Source organism: Rhea pennata, chromosome 3 (assembly GCF_028389875.1).
Source record: "Rhea pennata isolate bPtePen1 chromosome 3, bPtePen1.pri, whole genome shotgun sequence".
Classification (NCBI taxonomy): Eukaryota; Metazoa; Chordata; class Aves; order Rheiformes; family Rheidae; genus Rhea; species Rhea pennata.
The window spans coordinates 82961392-82983018 of NC_084665.1; the positions used below are offsets into that span (position 1 = coordinate 82961392).

The following is a 21627-nucleotide window of genomic DNA, read 5'->3' on the forward strand; positions in this document are numbered from 1 at the left end:
CTGCCACAGTTCTAGTAATAGTCTTGACTCAGCTGACTAAATACAGGCCTCTAACACCATTTGAAACAAACACAGATACCTGAGGCATCCACAAATGGGCAGATATGACTATGGGATCCTATGGGAGATCTGTGCTCACAATACTCTGCAGTATCTGGAAAGACACTAAAATTGAGCCCATGATGTTTTGAACAGGAAATAGTCATCCCTTAGCAAGATGATTTTAAGCAATAACTATGTATCTTATCTGAGTGAAAGTCCCAGTGAAGTCTACATGTACTACGAGTTCAATTAAAATTAGAAATAGTGTGCTGTAGCTACAGTAAACTAAGCAGATAGGCAGAAAAAGATCTATAGGGAGAAGTAATATCTTTTATTAGACAAAGCTATAGGGAGAAGTAATATCTTTTATTAGACAAACCTATGTACATATGAAAAAAAATGGAAAAACATTCAGGCATACCTCCCTTCAGGTCTTCAGTAAAGAGAATGGTAAACCCCAAAATTTGTTTGTTTCTATGAACTATGTCATCTGGTCTAGTAATTAGTAAGCATTAATTAGTAACAGAAACAAAAAAAAAACTTGTTTTTCATAGGTCAAAGGATATAATGAACGAAGACAATTAGAGCTTTCCAAACTATGCCCAAATTAACCACTTGAAGATTCTGATAAATATTTACATATGATTTTCACTTCTTCCATTACAATGAATAGTATTTAATACTCCATTAAAAATAATAAACCAACTCTTGAGTTCAGGTACATCATCATCTCTAAAACAGGCATGCACACAGCAAACTAAGGGTTGGTCAAATTAAAAACACATATTGATTTCCATAGGACCAGGATTCTACAATATATTTTTACACCTCACTATTAAGCTGAGTGCACATCAGCCCTAAATATTTGGCAGTGTCGTTGTGAAGTTGGTGAGCACATGATAAGGGCTAACCTTTGGTCCCCTCCACATACTGAGTGATTTGCACCACTACTTAACGTAGCATGACACTGTCATCATTCCACATCCTATCTCTATAGCTGTAAAGACTGCTAGGGTTGTCCATTCCTTCAATGAGGTTGGATAATTGCCAGCTTTAATTGGTTACATTGCTCCTAAAGATAGAATTCTTTAACCATACAGGAAAGGAACAGAATAAAAGTAATCTTGCATTTGGTTCACTTTTCCAGAAAAAGGACAGAAAATATAGGGTATAAATAAACCATTACATTGAATTTCAGAATGCATCTCAAGAAAACTTTCTTTGATGTGATTATAGTTTATTGAGTTACAGTCCTCAGACTTTATATTTTATAAGATGCAGATACATCCGCAGAAACTGTACAATAGTACAGCCCCTGAATAAAGGTGCTTTACTCAGTGTGTCTATTTCAAGAAACAATCTATGTTCCTGCTAGTCTCACAGACTGCATTTGAGCTTTGGCAAGTTGTGCAACTTCTGCCATTTCCCTACATACTGTCATGCTAAGAGCTCTATCTGTTACTTTGCAAAGATCTAGCAAAAAAAGCTCAAACATGAAAGAATCATATAAATCCAAATTAATCTTACTGTATTTGTAAATATCTGCATACATCCACAAAGAACATTTGGAAGAACTCTCTGAGGTATACCACAGAAAAGAAGTTGCAATTTATTACTGCTGAATAGGTATAACACTTGGGCATATGTTTTCTTCAGGACAGGATTGCAAGGTTCTGATACATCTTGTCTCCTAAATATCAAGAAAGACATACACTAGATGTGGGAGTCAAATATTTTGTTATGCAATTAATTCTAAAAATTGCTGACGTCTCATTTCTAAAACATCTTACAGAACAAAATCTTGCATATTCCTTAAACTTGTGAAGTTAACTGTGCCTGGGGGAGATTTCTAGCTTGTAATGCAGTAATAAGTAATTGTTTAGTATTTCCTTTGAAGTGCACATTTGCTGCCACAGTTTTACTAAACACATCTTATCAGCAGATCCAGAAAATTCCTTTTGCTAAAGGGATAATTATAAATCTTTCTATATAACAATCTATCCTCTTTGAAGCTCTAAGTCAGAATCCGAGGCACTACTTCCGTGTGTTTCTTTTTATTTTTATGAATCTTTCACCCTCAGGAACCCTAAACACACCAATTTCTCATCAAATCCTTCAGTCCAGTTATAGCACCTGCTAATATTCACCAAGTTATTATTTAATTATCGGCTTGAAATATAACTGTTATTTCTCAGTTGTTAGATAAGAAATCACAGTTTCACAAATATCCTTTTGCTGTTAACAGACTAAATGATTAATTTGTAATGCATTAATCAACAAATTCAAAGCCCTTTTTATCTTCCATAAAATAACTTCATTCCTAAATTAGAGATTACCATTTCAAATCATAAATGTAAACATGCATAAAATAATTTACTATTAAAAAAAAATCAAAGTACACTCTAAGGAATTATCAAGAAGCAGAGCAGCTGTGAATTCTGTTAACACTTCTAGATGAGCACCTAAACTTTATTAATGCACTAATTCAATAAGCTTAAAAATATCAGAGTTGCAACAAATTTATTCTTTTTACCCCCAAGTAACTATAAAAGTCTACTTGCCTGAAGGAAAACAAAATTGAATTTTAATAGAATTTTCTGCCACACAGTGCAGAATGTGTACATGGAATAATAACCTCAGTATCTGTATCAGTTAGTACAATCACTGAGAATCCTGACATTACAAATGAATGAAGAGATACAAACCTCAGAAGCATGCTGGATGATACTAAAAGCTATTGCCTCCTTTGCAAGGAAAACAAACAGTAAATTTTGGAGAATACTCAGCAAGAAATTAAGAAATGGAATTATGAAACAAAATTAGATTAAAAAAAATAAAATGAACTAGACATACACTATTATTACTAGTAGAGTACATTTCCAGTTCTGCATCTCCCAAATCTAGTTATTGAGAGTTTGCTTTTAAAATTGGTTGATTAAAAACTAATCTCTTTTATCTTTGTTGGTTATTTTTATTCTTGCTTCTTCTTGAATCATGCTGCCCACTCAAACCTTGATTAAAATGGATTGGAGACACTAGATTGAACTCCTTGTGCTAATTACTTTAGCAGCAGGGTATTAAACCTGGAAAATATATACTTTCCATTCAGGGCAATAAAAGAGTGCCTTCAGTATCAGTCATGTCCAAATCTCCAATATAGAAGGTATTTCACATTTTCACAAAAAGCTTCAGTAAGCCTTAGACATATTATGATAAAGAATTAGATTTTTTTTAATCTGTTTTTTTGAGTTCCAGATGGCCCTTGAACTACAAGTGCCATGGTTGCAAAGTTTTCCCTCACCATATTAATCTCTTTCAATTTTGTCTGGAAGGAAAAAATAGTACATTTTTCAACTATATTAGCTTAATCAAATCAGTTTAACACAATTCAGAAAGCTTTATCAAAAAGTAAGCTGAAGGGTTCTGATGATATCAGGCTCTTTCCCTGATTACAGCTGGCCATTTAACTTGGCCTTCACACATTAGTCAGACTCATTATAGGATTTTTTTTCATAGGAAACAATTTAATATAATTGAAAATGAATCATTCTTTCCTTTAAGAGTTCTTTGTCTTATCATTGGATTCAACAAATCTTCTGAGAATATTAAACTAACATTCATGACCACAAAGGTAAGAAGATGAAAATTCACATAAACTATAGTTCACCTTTGAGTCACAGGACCTGCATGTTGAAAAGCCTGTTAGTGGAAGCTTTCTTATGACTAGGGAAAACAAAAGAACTAATTTTGACTGTATGTACTGAATACACAAAGGTATCCACCAGGTCTGTGGGTGTGCAATTATGAAGAACTATTTGGGGAAAATTGCCCGCACACTTACAAATCCAACATTATTCTCTCTTTCATTTCCATAATAAAATTCCAAAGTAATTATAACTTCATTATTATTTAACTGTCAAAATGACTAGTTTCAAAACAAAATTTCCAGACAACTCTGTGGATAGAATGCAGTGTATATTTTCTATTGTGCAGAATGTGCAAAGGTAATATTTTTTTTTTTTCTGGTGATCATTGTGTCTTTTCACAGTTATGTATTTACAGAAAATCTCCATGGATTTATTTTCATTATCTGAGGAAGACAATACCCCCGCTTTTAAAAAATATGTATCTTTATTCATAAGATATCTTTTCTCTTTTTGTGAATCAGATGAAAATGTATCATATACCTACCCTGGCCATGTAACAAGTCTCTATATTCTTGCCTTGAGTATTTAATTGCACTCTAAATTTTATTACTATTACTTTCCACATACCGAGAAACATCCTGTTTTGTTGTGGAGAAGAGCTAAGCTTTAAAAACATCATATCCAGAAAAGAAAGGAGAAATTAAAAATATATAAGAAATAAACATGAGGAAGAAGAGTAGATAATGAAAGCTGCAGATACTTTGTGGTCATAGGACAAAATTATGCTCCATTCTGCTCGGTAGCCTACAAAATGTATTAGATCCAAGTTGTGATTTTCTGAGGAAATAATTAAATATTGACCTTAGGTATAACATTCTCCAAGTACCAAAGTGCTTCACTGCACCTGCTATATCTTGCTACTGAAGTGAGTATTAAAGAATGGAAGAAATATTCAAAATAAAAAAAATACACTCATTTCTACGGAGATGAAAGCAGGTAGCTGAATCAGATGATAAGTAAAAGCAATTACCAAGGAAAACTTTATGTTAATAAAGTAGCACTGCTTGTTAGGTCATCTGAATTATGCATGCTAAGTTCTAACTTGAGATACAGAATACTGCAGAAAATTAATAGTTGTATAGTAGAAGAATTATGAACCCCTACCATTCAATTCATGCTATATTTTGTTTGGTCTGAATCACAATTGTCATTATATGTAACACTTCATTTATACTGTTTTTCTCTTTCTGAGTGTCAAGTATACCAAAGTCAAGTTTCATAAAATTAGTTTAAGCACTACTTCTCTGTTTTGCAGTATTAATACGTTTCTTTTAATACAGGAGAGATTAATACGATACTGTTATAATTTAACAAAATACTTAGCGATCATTACTACATAGTTTTTCCATCTTTCAGGAAAATTCAAATTTTTTTTTTTTTTTTTTTTTTTTGGTACCAGGCCACATCAGGATGAACTCTCGTAAAAAAATTTTAGATCTCTTATGAACTAAAAGCTAAGGTTACATGATTAAAAGTTTTGATTTGGATCTGACTTTTCTAGCTTACAATATGAATTAATTTCTTCAAGAAGCAATCTTATTCCAGTTGAAAAAATAATTTTTTAATGTTCAAGACATTTTGTTCAAGTAATATTAAGTTGCTATTGCTCTCAAATTCAGAAATTAGTTTAGAGAAAAGTAATAGTAATTCATATATCATATACCACAGAATTGTGTAAAGACCCTCAATTTAGTTTAGAAGTAGTCCAGCAATAATAACACAAGAATCCCTCCATTTCAGACTAGTTTCAACATCCCTGATTTTGTATTGCAATCTGCAGCATAGAAATACTTTCAGGCAAACAATGTCAGTAAAAGCACATACATATACATGTATATGTCTGCATATACAAAAAACAGATTTTAGTGATATACAATTCCAAATATTTAGTTTGGAACTAATCTCAAAAAATGTCAAGATTGCAACCCTTTTTGATTTGAGTGATGTTCATATATTACAGTTAACTAGTCTCTACAACGGAAATGAGCACAGAAAAAACATTCCATTGATTTCTTTATTTTTATGAACCAACTTCTGCAGCCCTGTAAGTGTAAGAGTGGTTAAAAAAAAAACAAAAAAAAACAAACAAACAAAAAAAACCCCATTTATTTAGTGGTAAGATTAATCGAAAAACAACTCATTGGTCATCCAGTCAGGTATGTGATCAAACCAGTACTTAATGCTTTTTACCCTACTGTTCAGTGTATTTAAGCTCCTGAAGCAAGTTCCATAGCACACTTCCCATAGCCTAAATCTACAAATGTGCAATTTGTACCACTAACAAATGAATTTAGTGGTGCTAATCACTGAGCAAACAGTGAGAAATAAAAAGGGAAATGTGTGAATTAACGAACAACTAGCAATTAGACTGTGACAGACTTTACAGATGAGAGCCATTTGGGATTTTATTTGGAAACACCTAAGAAGCCAAAGGCATTATTTGTATTCCTGAATTATATCAGAAAGTGCAGAATAAAGTGAATTTTCATTACAAAATTTACACTGGTCTGAAAAAGCCTCCACTTTGGATTTAACTTGGGCAAAGATTTTCTGCATTATTTCATTGGGATTTATTCATCCAACAGTAATAAAAGGGGGAGGGGGAAGGAGCTAGCAAGAAAAAGATTTAGAAACCTTAGATAAAGTTAATTTTACTATAAGAAGGATGAAGTATTGCAATAAATTGGTCTTTGACTTTTCTTATAATGGTATTTTTTAAAGGCGCAGCTTATTATGTGTGATAGAATTATCAGTAAATATTTCTGTACTTTTATTAGACAAAGTAACTACTCTCACTTGTGCCAGTTGCATGTTATCATTCAATTTAAATACACTACATAGTTCTTTATTTCCATTTAGTAATACAGAATAGTCATATAAAAACAGTGATCAGAGTATTTAATATATTTGATACGCTCTGATCACTGTTTTCATATGACCATCCTACACAGCCTTTTCAGAAACTGATGTTGTAAGCCATACCACACATGTGCATGCATTTGTGCGTGGATCTGCGTGCACATGTCAGAGACACACAGAGAGAGCGCAGCACATATAGATTGTAATCAATACGTTAGGAGCATAAGTACCACTTTGATTTTCCTTAACATAAAGATATGAAGGAACCCTCAAAGTATAAATGAAACTGTTAAGAGACATGAGTCATGACAAAAGCCTTTAATAAAAGTAGAATGTTGACCTTTCCTCAGGACTTCTACATACCATATTAAAATATAATCACACAGCTTTATTTAAAAATCACTAATTAATTTAGACATCACTAGAAATCACATCTATTTGATTCCTATAAATATTTCTACAACCAAACCTTTTATCACAAGAACTCTGTACAGAGAAAATTCTGTACATATGCTTACACACATATATGTCCAAAGATACTAGAAGATCCATAGGATCTTCCTTAGTCCCAGAACGAACATAGCCAGTTGTGCTGTTGTTAAGCTCCTGTATCACAGAATAGGTTTCACTTCTTTACTATAGCAATGTCACCATTTATTAATTAATGGAATGATTAAACATAGTAACATAATATTATTTTTATAAATATAGTATAGTAGTATTTGTTTTCCCAAAGCCCATACAAATAAAGTTCAGAAATCCTGAAAGGAGAGTGAAATATGCTGAATAATTTATTTGTTATCAGTAATCTTCTCAGGTGTGCTGAAGGATCACCCTTCCCTCCCTTCCTGTACCACAACCTAGAAACAAAAACTGCCCTAAATGAAGTCAATAGGAATCATACTTGGAAATTTGACTTGGAATTTTCCAGAGAAACATGATGAAATTTTATACGTACTTGTTACTATGTTGGGATACTAATGGTCAAGTAATTAGGAGAAAATTTCAGTCTAATTAAAAAGCTACATAGGTCAGGAGAAAACAACTAAAGATCAACATTAAGTCTGGGCAATCAACTAATCATAAACTAGGAACTGCAACCTCAGAGTGAAATGAACAGTTCTAACTCTGACATGATGGCATAGCTGGTCTGCATATAGTGGGAAGGTAGAAGAAGAAGAACATGACACAAACCACCACAGCTTATAAAGTTTGTGTTCCTAGACTGCTTGGTTTACTCCACTAGAAATCTAACAGTCTTAACTGAGGTCTCTGACTGCCTCAAAAAAATACAGTCCTTAGTTTTTTATTTGGCAACTTCTGGTTAAATGAACACCTGGTTAAATGGCATTTGATTAGCTGGCTCTAGCTAAATACATCCCCATGGAGGTTTTATGCTAATATTGTTCTGCATGAATTATAATTATTATCAACCAATACTGTTACCTTCACTCAGCTTCCTGATATATGTTAAAATAAAACAACTTTCTCAATTCAGCCCATATCAGTTAGAGTATTTCATAACAGTAATTAATATCTGTGCAGCATCTTTAATTCCCATCTGTGTTATTTACTTAAATGCGTATTAAATACAGTTTATTCTAGTGAAATGGAAGTCAAAATTAACAAAACTAACAAATCTATTGAGAGTACATCAATAAAATGACTTTTTTCTCTCCACTGAGTATAGAAATAAACTTTGTGCAATGGTATCATGACATAACTTACTTTCACACTTTCAAAAGAAATTTATTTTAAAACTTAAGTCTTAAATCCTGTGAAAGTCTTTTCTGTATCTATGGGCCAGATTACAAAAGCTATTTAAACATCTAACATTTGTCAAGATTACAAGGCTTTAAAACATTTGTTAAATTTTATTTGTATACCTCAGGTATCTAAAATCCAGATGTACCAAAGTACATTTAGGTGCTTAATCCCCATAAATAATCCTCATACAATATTAACCCCAGTATATATGAATACTTGGTTCTTGTGATAACTACAGAAACCACTCAGAAGTGCAAGTAGTGTTTTTAAGGATCCAGAACAGAATGCAGAATATTTTTTCTCACATTTTATTTTATAATAATAATAAAAATAACATGCAATTGGCCCTCAGGAGTATCTTCCTATCTATATTATATTATAAATTTATTGACCATGAACGGATGTTCTCATAATGTAATTACTGCTACTGATTTTGTTAACTTTTTATCCAAAGACTTGCAGTTCTTGGATCAATATGTAAAATATACAACTGCAAGGAGGCGTACTGCCAAAAATTTTAAATTAAAAAAATATACAGATAAAGAATTAAAATCTTAATACAAACAATGAAGCATGGAGCAACTACTTACAATAATAAACAGCAGCTATCCATGAACTGCATGCATCCTTTTAAACTTTTCTAAAATTATTTAGGTTCCAGTTGCTTATTTGGAATTAGACAAATGAACAGCATATCCCTACAGATCCCATCCTCTACTACTTTAAAATGCAGTAAAACAGAACTATTAAATAAATTAAACTAAATTTTAAAATATGTTCCCAAATAGCATATTCAATACACTACACATATAAAAAGTAAACGGAAGAATATAAATATACACACACACACACACACACACACACACACACACACACACACACATAAATCTAAAGGGGATCATTTTTTGGAAATGACAAAAAGGAAATTAACTTCTTATACTATGTATTGATTGCTATTTAATATCTACTGCCTATAAAAATCTTTAAATTTCATCAACAGAAATTTTTTTCATAAGCTTACCTATGTTATGTGGCTTATCTAACACAGTCTAGAAAACTGGATATGAATCTTCAAGGAACAGAATTTGGTATTTTTCAAATGGAATATGAAAAGGTTAAAAAAGGAACTAAAGGGCTTTGGAACTCTGCCAGTGAAGATGTTACAAATCACCTTTAGACCAAACAAAGAAGAAAATTTTGTAGGGCTTTGATATATTCCCACACAGTATTTTCATCAACAAAGTAGGGAAACATAGTACTGATGAATCATGCTTTTATAACACTGTAGCATTACCATTTGGACAAAAAATACAGCATATGTAATTCTGAAATAGAATTAAAATGTTTTTAGTCTGGAATATTAACACAAACACCACAGTTATCCTCTAATAATCAAAGTCAGGTTTGGTCTCATGCTTCTAAGCAAATTTAGTGAGAGGAATGAGAAGCTGAAGGTTTTTTTGGTTTCACAAACATATACAAAAAAGGAACCAAAAATTGCTACTCATACCGTCATAAATCCATCCAGTAAACCTGAATCAGGTTTAGGAGGTGCCTGCAATCGCTCCATAGACCACTTTTCAATGATTGATGACACCTGGGTATTTTCCGTATTTAGAATTCTGAATCCAGTCATATTTACACCACTATACCGATAGGGTTCCACATCCAAAGCAAATAAGTCCTGAAAAAAAATGACCATCATGTAAATTCTTTAATATATTGCAATTTGTATTTCAGTCATTATCTGAAGCCTTTGACAGAATTTCAGAAACAAGGCAGAACCAAGTTTGACAATAGCAAGTTCAGATATATGGTCAAGTTTTAAACATGAAGAAATCTCAAACTAAGCTGAAGAAGAAAACAATCATGACTCACTAGGCTTAGCTAAGCACATCATAAACAAATTTGTTGGAAGTTATTCATGTGAAAACTCACGGTCACTCTAAAAGAATTTTTATTGTGAAGGAAAAGCTGAACATAACTAGAACTACATTACAAAGTAGTTTATGCTCTTGTCCAGCATCTTTCTCTTTAAGTTTAAAATACTTTCAGTTATTACTGTGGGAAAATAAAAAATCAAAATTTCAGATGTAATTATCTAATCCAAACATACATACATTAACATCTTAATAAATATACACAGCAGTATTATACATTATAAACATACATAGGTCAGTGTATTAATGAGCTACTGCATTAGACTCTGAATCAATCACTGCAAAACCCACAGAAGACTGCTGTAAACACTGTGACCGGAAAATTTATTTGGCATGACCTCCATCATGTAAAAAAGAAGCAATTAATTAATCAAAACAACTAAATTCTCATGCAAGCTCCAAAGCTACATTGTAAAATCAAAATATAGGATCTACGTGCGTATGTTAAATTATTCTATGATGTCTCAGAATCAAAATAATTACAGTCTCTCCTAAAAAGTTATTGTTCTAATAGGTAAATAAAAACAACAGAAAACCTTGATTTCCAACATGGCTTTAAAAATGAAAAATAAAATGCAAATCAGCCCATACTTGAAGTACCACAAAGTACTCAAAGAAACAATTTTCACCAATAGCAAAATGAAAATCTAACAAATAAAACTGCAACATCTAGAATCCATTTTGAAAGATTAATGAGGAAAATTGTATTACATGTAATCCCAGTATCTTTAAAGTCCAGAACTGATAGCACAACTTAACCTACTAAAGGAAGGTAAATACTTGTGTGGCATATTTTGGTCTTAAATTTCTGATTGACTTCACAAATTATTTTGTTTCCCATTAAACATCCTATTTCCAGGCTAGTGCTTTCCATGAACTTCTGTTTCCTGATTCTGAGATGAAATGCCCTTCTTACCACAAAAGACTAACTTCAGCTAGAACTTAAACAGGTAAGCAATTTTAAAATAATTCTTTTTAGGCGTAGTTTTACCAATGCACATCCTTCTGATTCTTGAAATGACACATATTTTAAGAACCTTACTGAACTGCAATCTAAATAGGCAAATTTCAATACAATGGAAAACAGAAATGCAAATAGCTTTTATTACTGGAGTATTATCTTACAAACGTTTAAATTGTTTCTCAGCAAGGCTTACTGGTGATTAGTTAAAAAAGAAAAAAAAAAGAAAGAAAGAAAAAAAAAAAGAAAGAAAGTTCCCAGAAGTATTTTTGTTATGCTTTGGAAGAGCATTCACATTTTAAGTGTTCAGTTCTTAGTATTTTGCTAAATATGAGCACAAAGTAAATTTTAAGTATGATGGTTCCAAGAGTGATCAGATTCCTTCTTAGTTACTTATACAATGGAAAACAAAAATCACATAATTCATAGCCTAGTAAGCTCTAATGGACAATTAAATAAAAGACTGCTAACATTCATACCAAATCAGTCAGGAATCATGCAACAGTGAAGACTTAACACAAGAAATTATGGATAAACAATTCGGAATATATGAGTAAATTTAAAATGTCATAATCCTCACATACAAATAGCAAAAAGAAAATGCAACATTTATAATGAATGGAATTATGAATTATCCATTTAGCCACATTTGAAAGTTAAACATTGCAATGCTACGAAGTCAATAGTTTCCTCCAGTTTCTAAGTTTCCAAGACACCTTGCTGAACAATAACTAAACCACTCGTATGAGATTTCACTGAATGTAATAAAATTCAACAGAAAAAACATCCCATACTGACACCCCATTCCAGTGAGACCTTTTTCACTTTGTCAAGTAATATAATTAACAAAAGTAACATCTTTGTTAGATGTCACCAGTATGTTTTTATAAGCCACTTACCAATGTGGTAAAGATATAGTGATAATATTCTGTCATCATTCCCATAGCCAAAGCCTAAATAAAACCAAACAAAAGATTAATGTTTCTGAGGTCACATAACACATTTTTATCACATTACATGGGAAATAAAAAGCTGCAGAAGAACACTACTGGGATCAGATTATAGGTTTGGAATTATACTAAAATAAGGTCAAGCAAATCATTTCTTAGCAGTTAGAACAGATTACCAACTATTAAAGTATCTTATAAATCAGACCACCTGATAGAAAGAATATTATTAGACTGTTCAGTGCAGTAAACGTGAAAGAGATTGTAGTTTTACGTACTAATGGATGCATTAAGTTGCCACACGCAATTTGAGATGACAGTATTTTCATTCATTGTTGAACCCTCTCCTTAAAAAGAATAACCTTAGAGGAAACATTTTTCTACTTTGATGAAAAGTATTACTCATTTAAAACAAGGATCCAAGATTATCTTTGAGGTGTGTGTTTCCAACTTTGAAAGAAAAGATTCTTGATTCAAATTCTGAATAGCAAGATAAATGCTAGTTCAGGAAAAATTACTATTATTATTATTATTATTCATTAAACTCTAATATCTATCAAGTATCTGCTTCCATCTTGCTAACTATATAATATCAAACAGCTTCTGATCAACAGTACATTTTAAAATTTCCATACCTTTTTGTCAATGGAATAAGAGTGATGTTTTGTAGATGTAATTTTAAAGCAATAAGCGAGGGATGTCTCATCATTCCTATTCATTAAAGGCACTTGCAACTGAAACTATGTAACATAGTATCTTTTCACTCTGCACAATACCTTAGTCTAGTATGATTTATTCAGCCATTTTAGTATTACAGTATTTTTTACAGATTTTTTATCACTGTAAAGCTATACAACCTCCTTTAAGGAATTATCAATAGAATTCTTTGTTAAGTTTTTACCAGCCACACCTCCTTGAACACACTATCGTACAACCATAACAACAGCAGGCAAAATCTGTATGCAAAAGAATTTTTAGATGTTTAAGGTTGTGGAAGCTTTTTCACTTGTGACATTGTCTGAGAAAGGAAGAACCAATCTATATGATCTTTTCCAAAGAAAATTGAAAAGTAAAAATAAATTTGAAATATCAACAGCAGATCAGGTTTTATAATATTTTAGATAAGAAATTTGGGCAAAAACTGCAACAATACCTTTCCAAAGGATGCCTATTCCTGTGTATTCCAAACTCTACAACAATATTTAGAATTGTAGTATAGTTTGCAAACTGCCATTTTAGTTTTCTTAAAAACATGAAAACCATTATCTCATGAAAAATATTACAATTTCATTAGAAACTGCACAATTAAAACCACTGAAAATGTTTTATAATACAGGATTTTTTTCTTCTTTTTTAATAAAGCCATGGAACTCTATATGGAACTCATTTGCAGTTGTCTGTACCTCCTACCTATAATCAGGTCTTTCATTCTCCACACAATTCCTACACAAGACATGACCTAAGCACATCTGTAATTTTAGATTTTGTTATGCACTGTTACTGATAAATCCATGTCAGGTAGTTTCTCTCAAAATTCATTTCTAACCTTCGTCTTCTCTCTCCACTCAGCTTCCATATCTGCTTTCTTTTTCTATAAAGGGCACATCATCATAGAAAATGCATTGTCTGTTTTCCAGGTTTTCTGTTTCTCTCACTCTCCTTACTTCTCAAAACACCTCACTCCTTTTTTTCTCTTCAAAAAATTGCCATTTTACTTTCTTCATTATTCCAGTGCTTCCCTAACTTTAAATCTTGTCTGTTTTCAGCGGTTGCCTGGTGATGTTACCACTGAGATTTGCCTTAATTTAATTATGCTGTGTGGATGTGTGCCCCCCACCACAAAAAAAAAAAAAAAAAAAAAAAAAAAATCCTTTCATGATATATTTTTGGCCAGAAAACAGTAGTTCTCATTTCATTGGCCTCTCAAAATTTATTTTCTACAAGTTTTCTTCCCAGTTTCATTCTTTATCCTTGCAAACAATTATCCTCCCAAGAAGAAACTCCTTGTCATGCCTCTGAAAGTTTGTCCTTTCAGTGGTTAACTAATAGCTTGCAGATTCTTAAATTATTTTTTAGAAAAAAAATATAAATACTATATTTGGAATCACTAAGTGACAACAAATATAGTCCTTTTTGTCAATTCTGACAGTAAGAACTCACATTCAGCTGCACGAATATCAAATGTAGACACATTAAAATATAGTAATATTGGAGCTGATTGGAAAGCTAAAAAATTATAGAAATTTATATGAAAATTTGAACATTCTCAAAGAATTCTTCCTGCAATTTCCTTCTATAGTCCTTAGGATAAGCAGAGAAGTTTTCTAGAACAGTTTATAATTTCATTTAAAGAGGCTGAATGGTCATCCTTAGGTCCTGGGCCATGATTAAAAACACAATACTTTTAACTTTGTTCCCATTTCCATTGAAAAACAGTCATATCTGTTTTTCACAGTGTTGCATACTGTGAAAGAAATGTTTCCTTTCACCTGAAAACGATGAGGTACAATATAATTAATGTACCTCAATGGACTTAGTGTTACAGCTTTATACTGCCACTATTATATACTTTTCATCTGCACTTTTAAGATACTGAAATAATTAAATGCACATTCAGTGATTTGGGCTAAATAGACTAAATATCATGGCTTATCCATAATGAAGAGCAAATATCACTGACAGAGGTTTGAAATTTCTAAGAATTCATAAAAGCATTTTAATCAATGCACGATAAAGAAACGAATAAGGATAATATACATGTATGTTTACTAGTATTTGTTTAGCATTTTAATTGCTCACACAACAATCCCCCAGAGTTCCTTTAATTAGATGTGTTTTTTTTTCAAATCTTAAAGAATGTGTTTACTTTCTAATTCAAATCAAAATGATATAGCATGATGGTAAATACAATATAAACATGAATTAAAATCTGTGAAAGCTGAGCATTAGAAATGTAGAATACCGTTTTGTTTCATCTCTCCTATCACAAGGCATAGCTCAATTAAAAACCTATGAGAAAAATGGCTTTCAAAACCGAGAAATTCTCAGTCTCTGGGGCCAGCTTACTAAAGGTGACTTACAAGGACACTTCTTTTGCATATTCTCTTTTGCATATTTCACCTTTACAGCAAGCTTTCTATAAGCTTTCCTTTGCATACCGCTTGCCACCTTCTCTGATGATAGTTTTGGAAGACACCAGTGGAATCTGCTTCTTCAGTAAACAGAGAGTAAATATTTGGGATTCTGCTAAATTTTACCTATTTATCTTGTACAGAACAGAACAAGCACCTTTGCAGAGCACCTATCTAGGGGTACTCAGCCACTCTGCACTCCTATTATTGGTGCAAGAACAATATGACTCTAAAAATATCTATTAATTGTATCAATGGAACATCTTAATGTGGTCATCTAGTACAGAAATTAATTTGAAAAGGTATTCAAGTGACCTACTAAATCAGAACAATGCTAGGTTTTCTATTGTTAAAAGATAATATTCAAATCTCAATCATCTGATTACAAATATACCATTCAGAAGCTGCAATTAAAAAAAAAAAACAAAAAAAAAAACTTCATTATATAAAGTTATATTAAACAAGTATTTTAAACCTTGGCATCAATTCTCCAAAGTACCAAACCTCCATAGCTGCAATACTCATTTTTTATCAAATGAAGTGTATGGGGAAACACCTTTCCCCCTGTACATGGGCTGATTAATCTGCTTCTTTAGAAATCATAATGAAAGTAGCTAACATTATAGTCACCAATAAAATTAGCTCTGAAGTTCTCGGCTGATTTTCAGTTAGGCCTCAGTAAACCTGATACACAATTCTCCTGCTTGTTTAATGCTGTTAAGATTGGGTATTACTTGTATTTGTTAGGGATGAAGAAGATTAAGCTATCTACAACAAAATAAGGATTACCTGTTTCAAAATGCCTGCTGCCATTTCATGGCTGCAGTCAAAGATTACATGGAATTCCTTGCCTCTTTTCATCTCCTTTAGCAATGGCTTTGCATCTTTCGTGTCAGCTGGCAACTGACGAATTTTTAGTCTCAGGTTGTACCGTGATGGAGCCTTGATGAGCTCTTGTAATCGAATAAGGCCTTAAAGAAAATACAGGAGACAAAAGAAAAGAAAATTATTAAAACTAAAAGCTGACCTTGCTAGCAGAGCAGCATTCAGAACATGCAAGCATTCATGAACATTCAGAATTTCCTGAATTTCTCACTCTTCCCAACATGCTACAGCTAATAAATAGAAATCTTATTTATACACACACACACACACACACATATATATATACACATATACATACACATCTGCAATCTCAGTACTTTCTTTTCACAGGTCTTTTCTTCTCCCTTATTATTAACAGTCAGTAATAATCCTCAGTTCGGATTAGTTTCAAATTTAAGGTAAATCTGCCTGTAGCATTATCATGGAACTATGACATTTCTCTTGAAAGAATGCATATAATGATTCCGATTCAATTAAAGAAGTATCCTAGACTGTAGGCAGACTAGCCATTCTCTTAGCTAATCTGTCAGGTTTACATAGTTCATTTCAGCACTGTAGTATATTCTCATATAATCTATGTGATCCTACTAAATAAATTCTTCTTTCTTGATTACACAGTTAACAAAACACACTTCAGCAGCAGCAGCAAAAAGGATGAATGGATAACATGGCATTGCATTCCTCTTCAGTACACTACAATTCCACTTTGAATTATTTCATCATTACTTCTACTTAGTTTTTACTATGGAGTTAACATGCATAAGCATTTTTCCAAAAATATTTTGGTTCACATCAGCATGACAGTGCATGGTATAGCTTTAAAATTGGCAAAAAAATAATGTACTCTACTGTGCTAACCTCTTTGCCTTGGAAAATATTCCACTAAGTGGCAGGAACAAGGGTTCATCGTATGTTCCCAGTGCACACATAACACACCCAGCCACCAAAAAGAAAATGGGAGTTCTAATTAGGATTTCAACTAAACAGCATCAAGGCCTAAATGAATATCTGAAATTATTTACTTCTTTCCATCAAAAATATTAAGGGAAATGACTTATTAGTACTTACTAATCCTGAAAGCTACTCTATGATATCATCACAAGGAGCATTGTGCAGTATAAAAAAAACTGATACTTTATCTCTTATTATTCTTCCTGGTTACAATTGGATGTCAAAGTTGTCTTGATTTCAGGAAAATATGCTCTTGTAATGGTATATAAAACTGTTCTATGGCCTCAGTAAGAATGTGATAACCTTTGACAGAGAGTTCAGTTTTGTTTTATACATAACTCTTTCCCAATACACAGTAGTCTTTTAATAACATAATACTGAGAGAGTTCTGAGTTTTTGTTATGAAGCTTCAAGTTTTAAAAGTTAACTCTAATTACTTCAGCAGAAGCAGACTATTTGAATATATGTGAAAATAAAAACAGTCTTCTATTTCATCATCCTCTCTTTTTCAACTCTGCCTAGGATCCACATTTTCCTCTCAATAGCTTCTGCAGAAATTATCTGGAGCAAAAAGCATAACATAAATATTATATTATTTTACTCAGTTAAACTTTCCTAAATTAAGACTGCAGGTGCAGGCATCTGGCAGCGGACTCCAGTAGACCTCTTATGCCCAAGGGCAGAGTGGGGAAGTCTGTAGGTATCTATGAACCCACAAAAGCTTTGAGCACCCTACACAAATGCATCTTCTCTGAGGGATTTATGACAGAAGATAGAAACAGTGGCCAACATCATAGTAGAGTTCTAACATAGGTCTAGACTAGCTAGGTGTTCTGGAATAGCTTTTCCATGAGGATAACCTTGTGAAGTAGTCAATTTAAGAATATCAAGTAAGCTTCTCATTTGCTCTAATACCCATGCATCTTCCGTTTATGAACTCTTACAAAGCACAAGAGTAGCAATATGGGACGGGTAGTATGATAGACTGCCTGAAAAAAAATAATAAAAAAAAAAAAAAAAAGAAGAAGAAGAAGAAGAAGAAGAATTCAAGGGTTTTGAGGCTCCACTGATTAAATATGATTCAGAAGGCAGGCAAATAGAAGTCTTTCAAACAGCCAGGTCAGTTCAAATCAGGTAGTGCTGCAAAATGCATTGCTGCATAACAGACAAACTACATATGAGTTGCCAGTATGTGAACTGGTGGTACATATCTATCTGAATCAGTCACATCACCCTGTACAATAGGGTGATGACACATGGGGAATAACAATAACACAGGAGGGAAAAAAGGCAAACTTAGGAGACTGGAGAGGGGAGGGAAAAAAATAACAAACAAACTTGAATGTATAGAGATCTTCAGCACCTTCTATTGCTGAAATATTCAAAAATAGCAAAAGAGACAGAAGCAGCTTTACTCTCTTATGCAGTGTTCTCAACTCAGAACAACTTTAGGATGAAGTTTATTATGTTTAGGGAAACAATTATTAAATTAATTTGATCATGTTAGACATAAAAGTGATCATGAAGTTCAACTTTTTTATGTAAGTAGCAAATTCAGTATTTTTCTTATCCCAAGGAAATCTGATTGTTCTTTCTTGATCACATGCTATTTGTTCTTTTAAAGAATTGTTTACTTATAAGGGCAGAGTGTCTAATTTTTATGCCTTACTCATACTCTCAAGTGTTAAATCCATCACTGAATTTGGAGACAGGAAGGGTATTTAAGATTGTGAGGGAACATTAAGACGGGCCAGAAGGAATGAAAAGAAGGCGGCTGCTTTTCTCTGTAGCAAGTGTAAGAAGTTAAAAAAAAAAATTGAATAAATGCATGATGTTGTAAATAGACAGCTCCCTTGATCTAGCCATATTACTTGCACAGATTTTTTTACCATTTTGTTTTTTTACTGTAGGTCCAATGATTGTTACCAAATGGCGAGAAGCATTTTGTGATTAGAGGAGCTTTTGAAGTTGATGTCTTGCAATACTATTCTGATATAAGTATATATTGTATGGCTGACAGTGACTGCAGGGAGTGAGAGTCAGCAATTTAAATAGTTTCTTGCAAGCTTCATTCTGCTTCAGAGCATTATCCAAGAAGGTGAGCAAAGTGGGCACCTCCATGTTCTCCTTATGAGCCTAAATGGCCTGTTCAAGAATTAGAAAAAAAGGAAATCTTTCTCTTCATAAATCTTGCCATGGTAGGGCTTCCACAGAGAAACAAAAAATCCAACCAAAATTTGAAAAAGAAGATTAACAGTTGCAGGAACTAATACCAGAGCAATTAAAATCTGTCAGTGAGAACCCTCTGGTAAGTGCAGTGTCTGAACAAAAAATCAGTCAGAAAACAAAACTATTCAGGGATGTTATTCCCTTCAGAGTATCAGTAAAAGATTTCTGGTGACAGTGAGAAATTCTGGAGCTTAAACATGAAATACTATGTCAAATATGGATGAAAACAAGGGCAGCATCTACTGGCATCACTGGATGGAAACAGATACCTACAAAAAATAAGTTTCTAAATTCATGACCTGAAACTGTTAGAATTTTGAGGAAGTACCTCTATAAGCAAAAAGGAGAACTTTAAAGACAATTGATACTTGTTATGTAATGTACAAGAACCATACGATCTGCTGAAGAGATGGAAAGCTCTCTACAACACAGGTTGGGGGAAGTTGGCCTAGGTTTAATTTTTTTGTGTGATGTAAACACCAATGGAGCAGAGCAGTCCTGATGTGTTCATGCATCCCTGCCAGAGACAGAGACTGCTAATCGATATTTTCTGATAGCTACAAAGTATTTTACCTAGTGCACAGAAGTTTATCCATTAAGAAATACACAAGATAGAAACAATTGAGGCATACAGTCTGAAGGGTTTTCCCTGGAGTCCAAAAGCAATTGCATGTGTGTATAACAGGGGCTACATATTGCTTGCTAGGTGAATCTATGTATCTGAGAAAGAGATGATAAGCAAAAAACATCAAAGTATCACTTCATGATAGGAGCAGGGACACTACAGAAACAATGAGAGGAACCTGAAAAGAGATAGGAGGAAAACCATAAAATTTTGTGGTTTTCCACAAATACACACATCTCCAGTGCACTGACTGGACCTTAGTGCTGGTGCAGTATAAAGGTGAATGAAAGCATATGAAAAAAAATATTTAGGGCTTCTAATTTTCAAGATACATACATAGTAATCATTGAATTTTCTCAAACCATATTTTAAAGAAAAAGCACATCTGAGACATAAAATTCCAGATATTTCAAAGCTAAGTTTTTTTCTCTTGTCCTCATCAATGTAAAATAAAAAAAAAAAAAAAAAGAAGAAGAATTTTAAGCTTTTAATGTGTAGTATTCTTGTTCATATTTTCAGTGTGTGCCCTAACATTTAATTACAGTAACAACTACAGTTAACACATTTCTATTTGTAGGACTTTGATAGTGTATTTTTCATTGTCTCCTCTGGATATGCATCCCCAGTAATATTTATTAAGTTCAGATGAATTATGCTGGCCACAAAACTATATTATAGTCTACTAAATGACTCCCTTTGGTAGTCCACTGGGCCATCCATGACAATAAGTATTTGTTCATTCTCAATCACACATAAAATAAATCCACAATGGCACAAATTCAACAGTTTCCAGCTTGCTAAGCTCCCTCGGGAACTATTCCGGAGAGCAAAAATCTCTGACTTGCAGAGGCTGCCGCCTCCCGCACAGAGTCCCACAGATACGGCACTATGGAAAAAACACAGTGCAGGGAATTATCCTGAAGCTATGGCAGAGGCAGTAACTCTCACAATAATTACCCTACAAAGAAACACCTCACAGAACAAAAATCATACAGTGCTTAGCGTGCCGCTGTGGGGTGCTTTTAATTCTGCATAAGAGCACAGGCTGGTAAAGTGCTGAGAAATACCATCTCCTCTTTAAAGTATCTGTGGGATTTGAGAGTCTGGATGCTAGTCCAGCTTTTTCAGATGTGGCTCACACTTCAAAAGAAAACTCGACCAAACATAAAGCAAAAGCTCAAAGTTTTCTTCCTCACCGTTAACTAGGAACTAGATAAAACCTACAGTTGAATCTGCTACCCTCATTTTTAACAGACCTGACAAAATATAGTTTGTTTCTAATATCTGTGATGCATTATTTGCATTAGGTGTAGAACTATGGCACATGAGGAGAATTTCCTTTTTTCCGACCAGAAGAAAAACTGCCAAATGAATTCCCTCAGTAAAAATCGTATCATTAACCTGAGAAACAAAAGTACCTATTTGCTTTACCCCCACCTCTCCGTTACACTCGCGTGAAGGTAACAGAGTTGAGACTTGCTGGAGATTATTGCCTGTGACCAGCAGGAACCAGAAGGGCTGCTAAGAACCAGGGGGAGCAGCCGGGTGTCCGACCAGCATGCGCCGGTTCCAGCCAGTTCCAG

At 33.1% G+C, this 21627-nt stretch overlaps 1 protein-coding gene across 1 annotated transcript in view; it reads right to left on the minus strand.

Annotated features, from left to right (window-relative positions):
* GRIK2 (glutamate ionotropic receptor kainate type subunit 2) overlaps positions 1-21627 on the minus strand; it is a 413047-nt gene that overhangs the window by 240162 nt on the left and 151258 nt on the right. The window contains exons 4-6 of the mRNA XM_062570999.1: positions 16144-16325; positions 12176-12229; positions 9886-10059 (exon numbers count right to left, since the gene is read on the minus strand). Coding sequence (XP_062426983.1) covers positions 9886-10059; positions 12176-12229; positions 16144-16325 — 410 coding nt within the window. The remainder of the gene's footprint in view (positions 1-9885; positions 10060-12175; positions 12230-16143; positions 16326-21627) is intronic.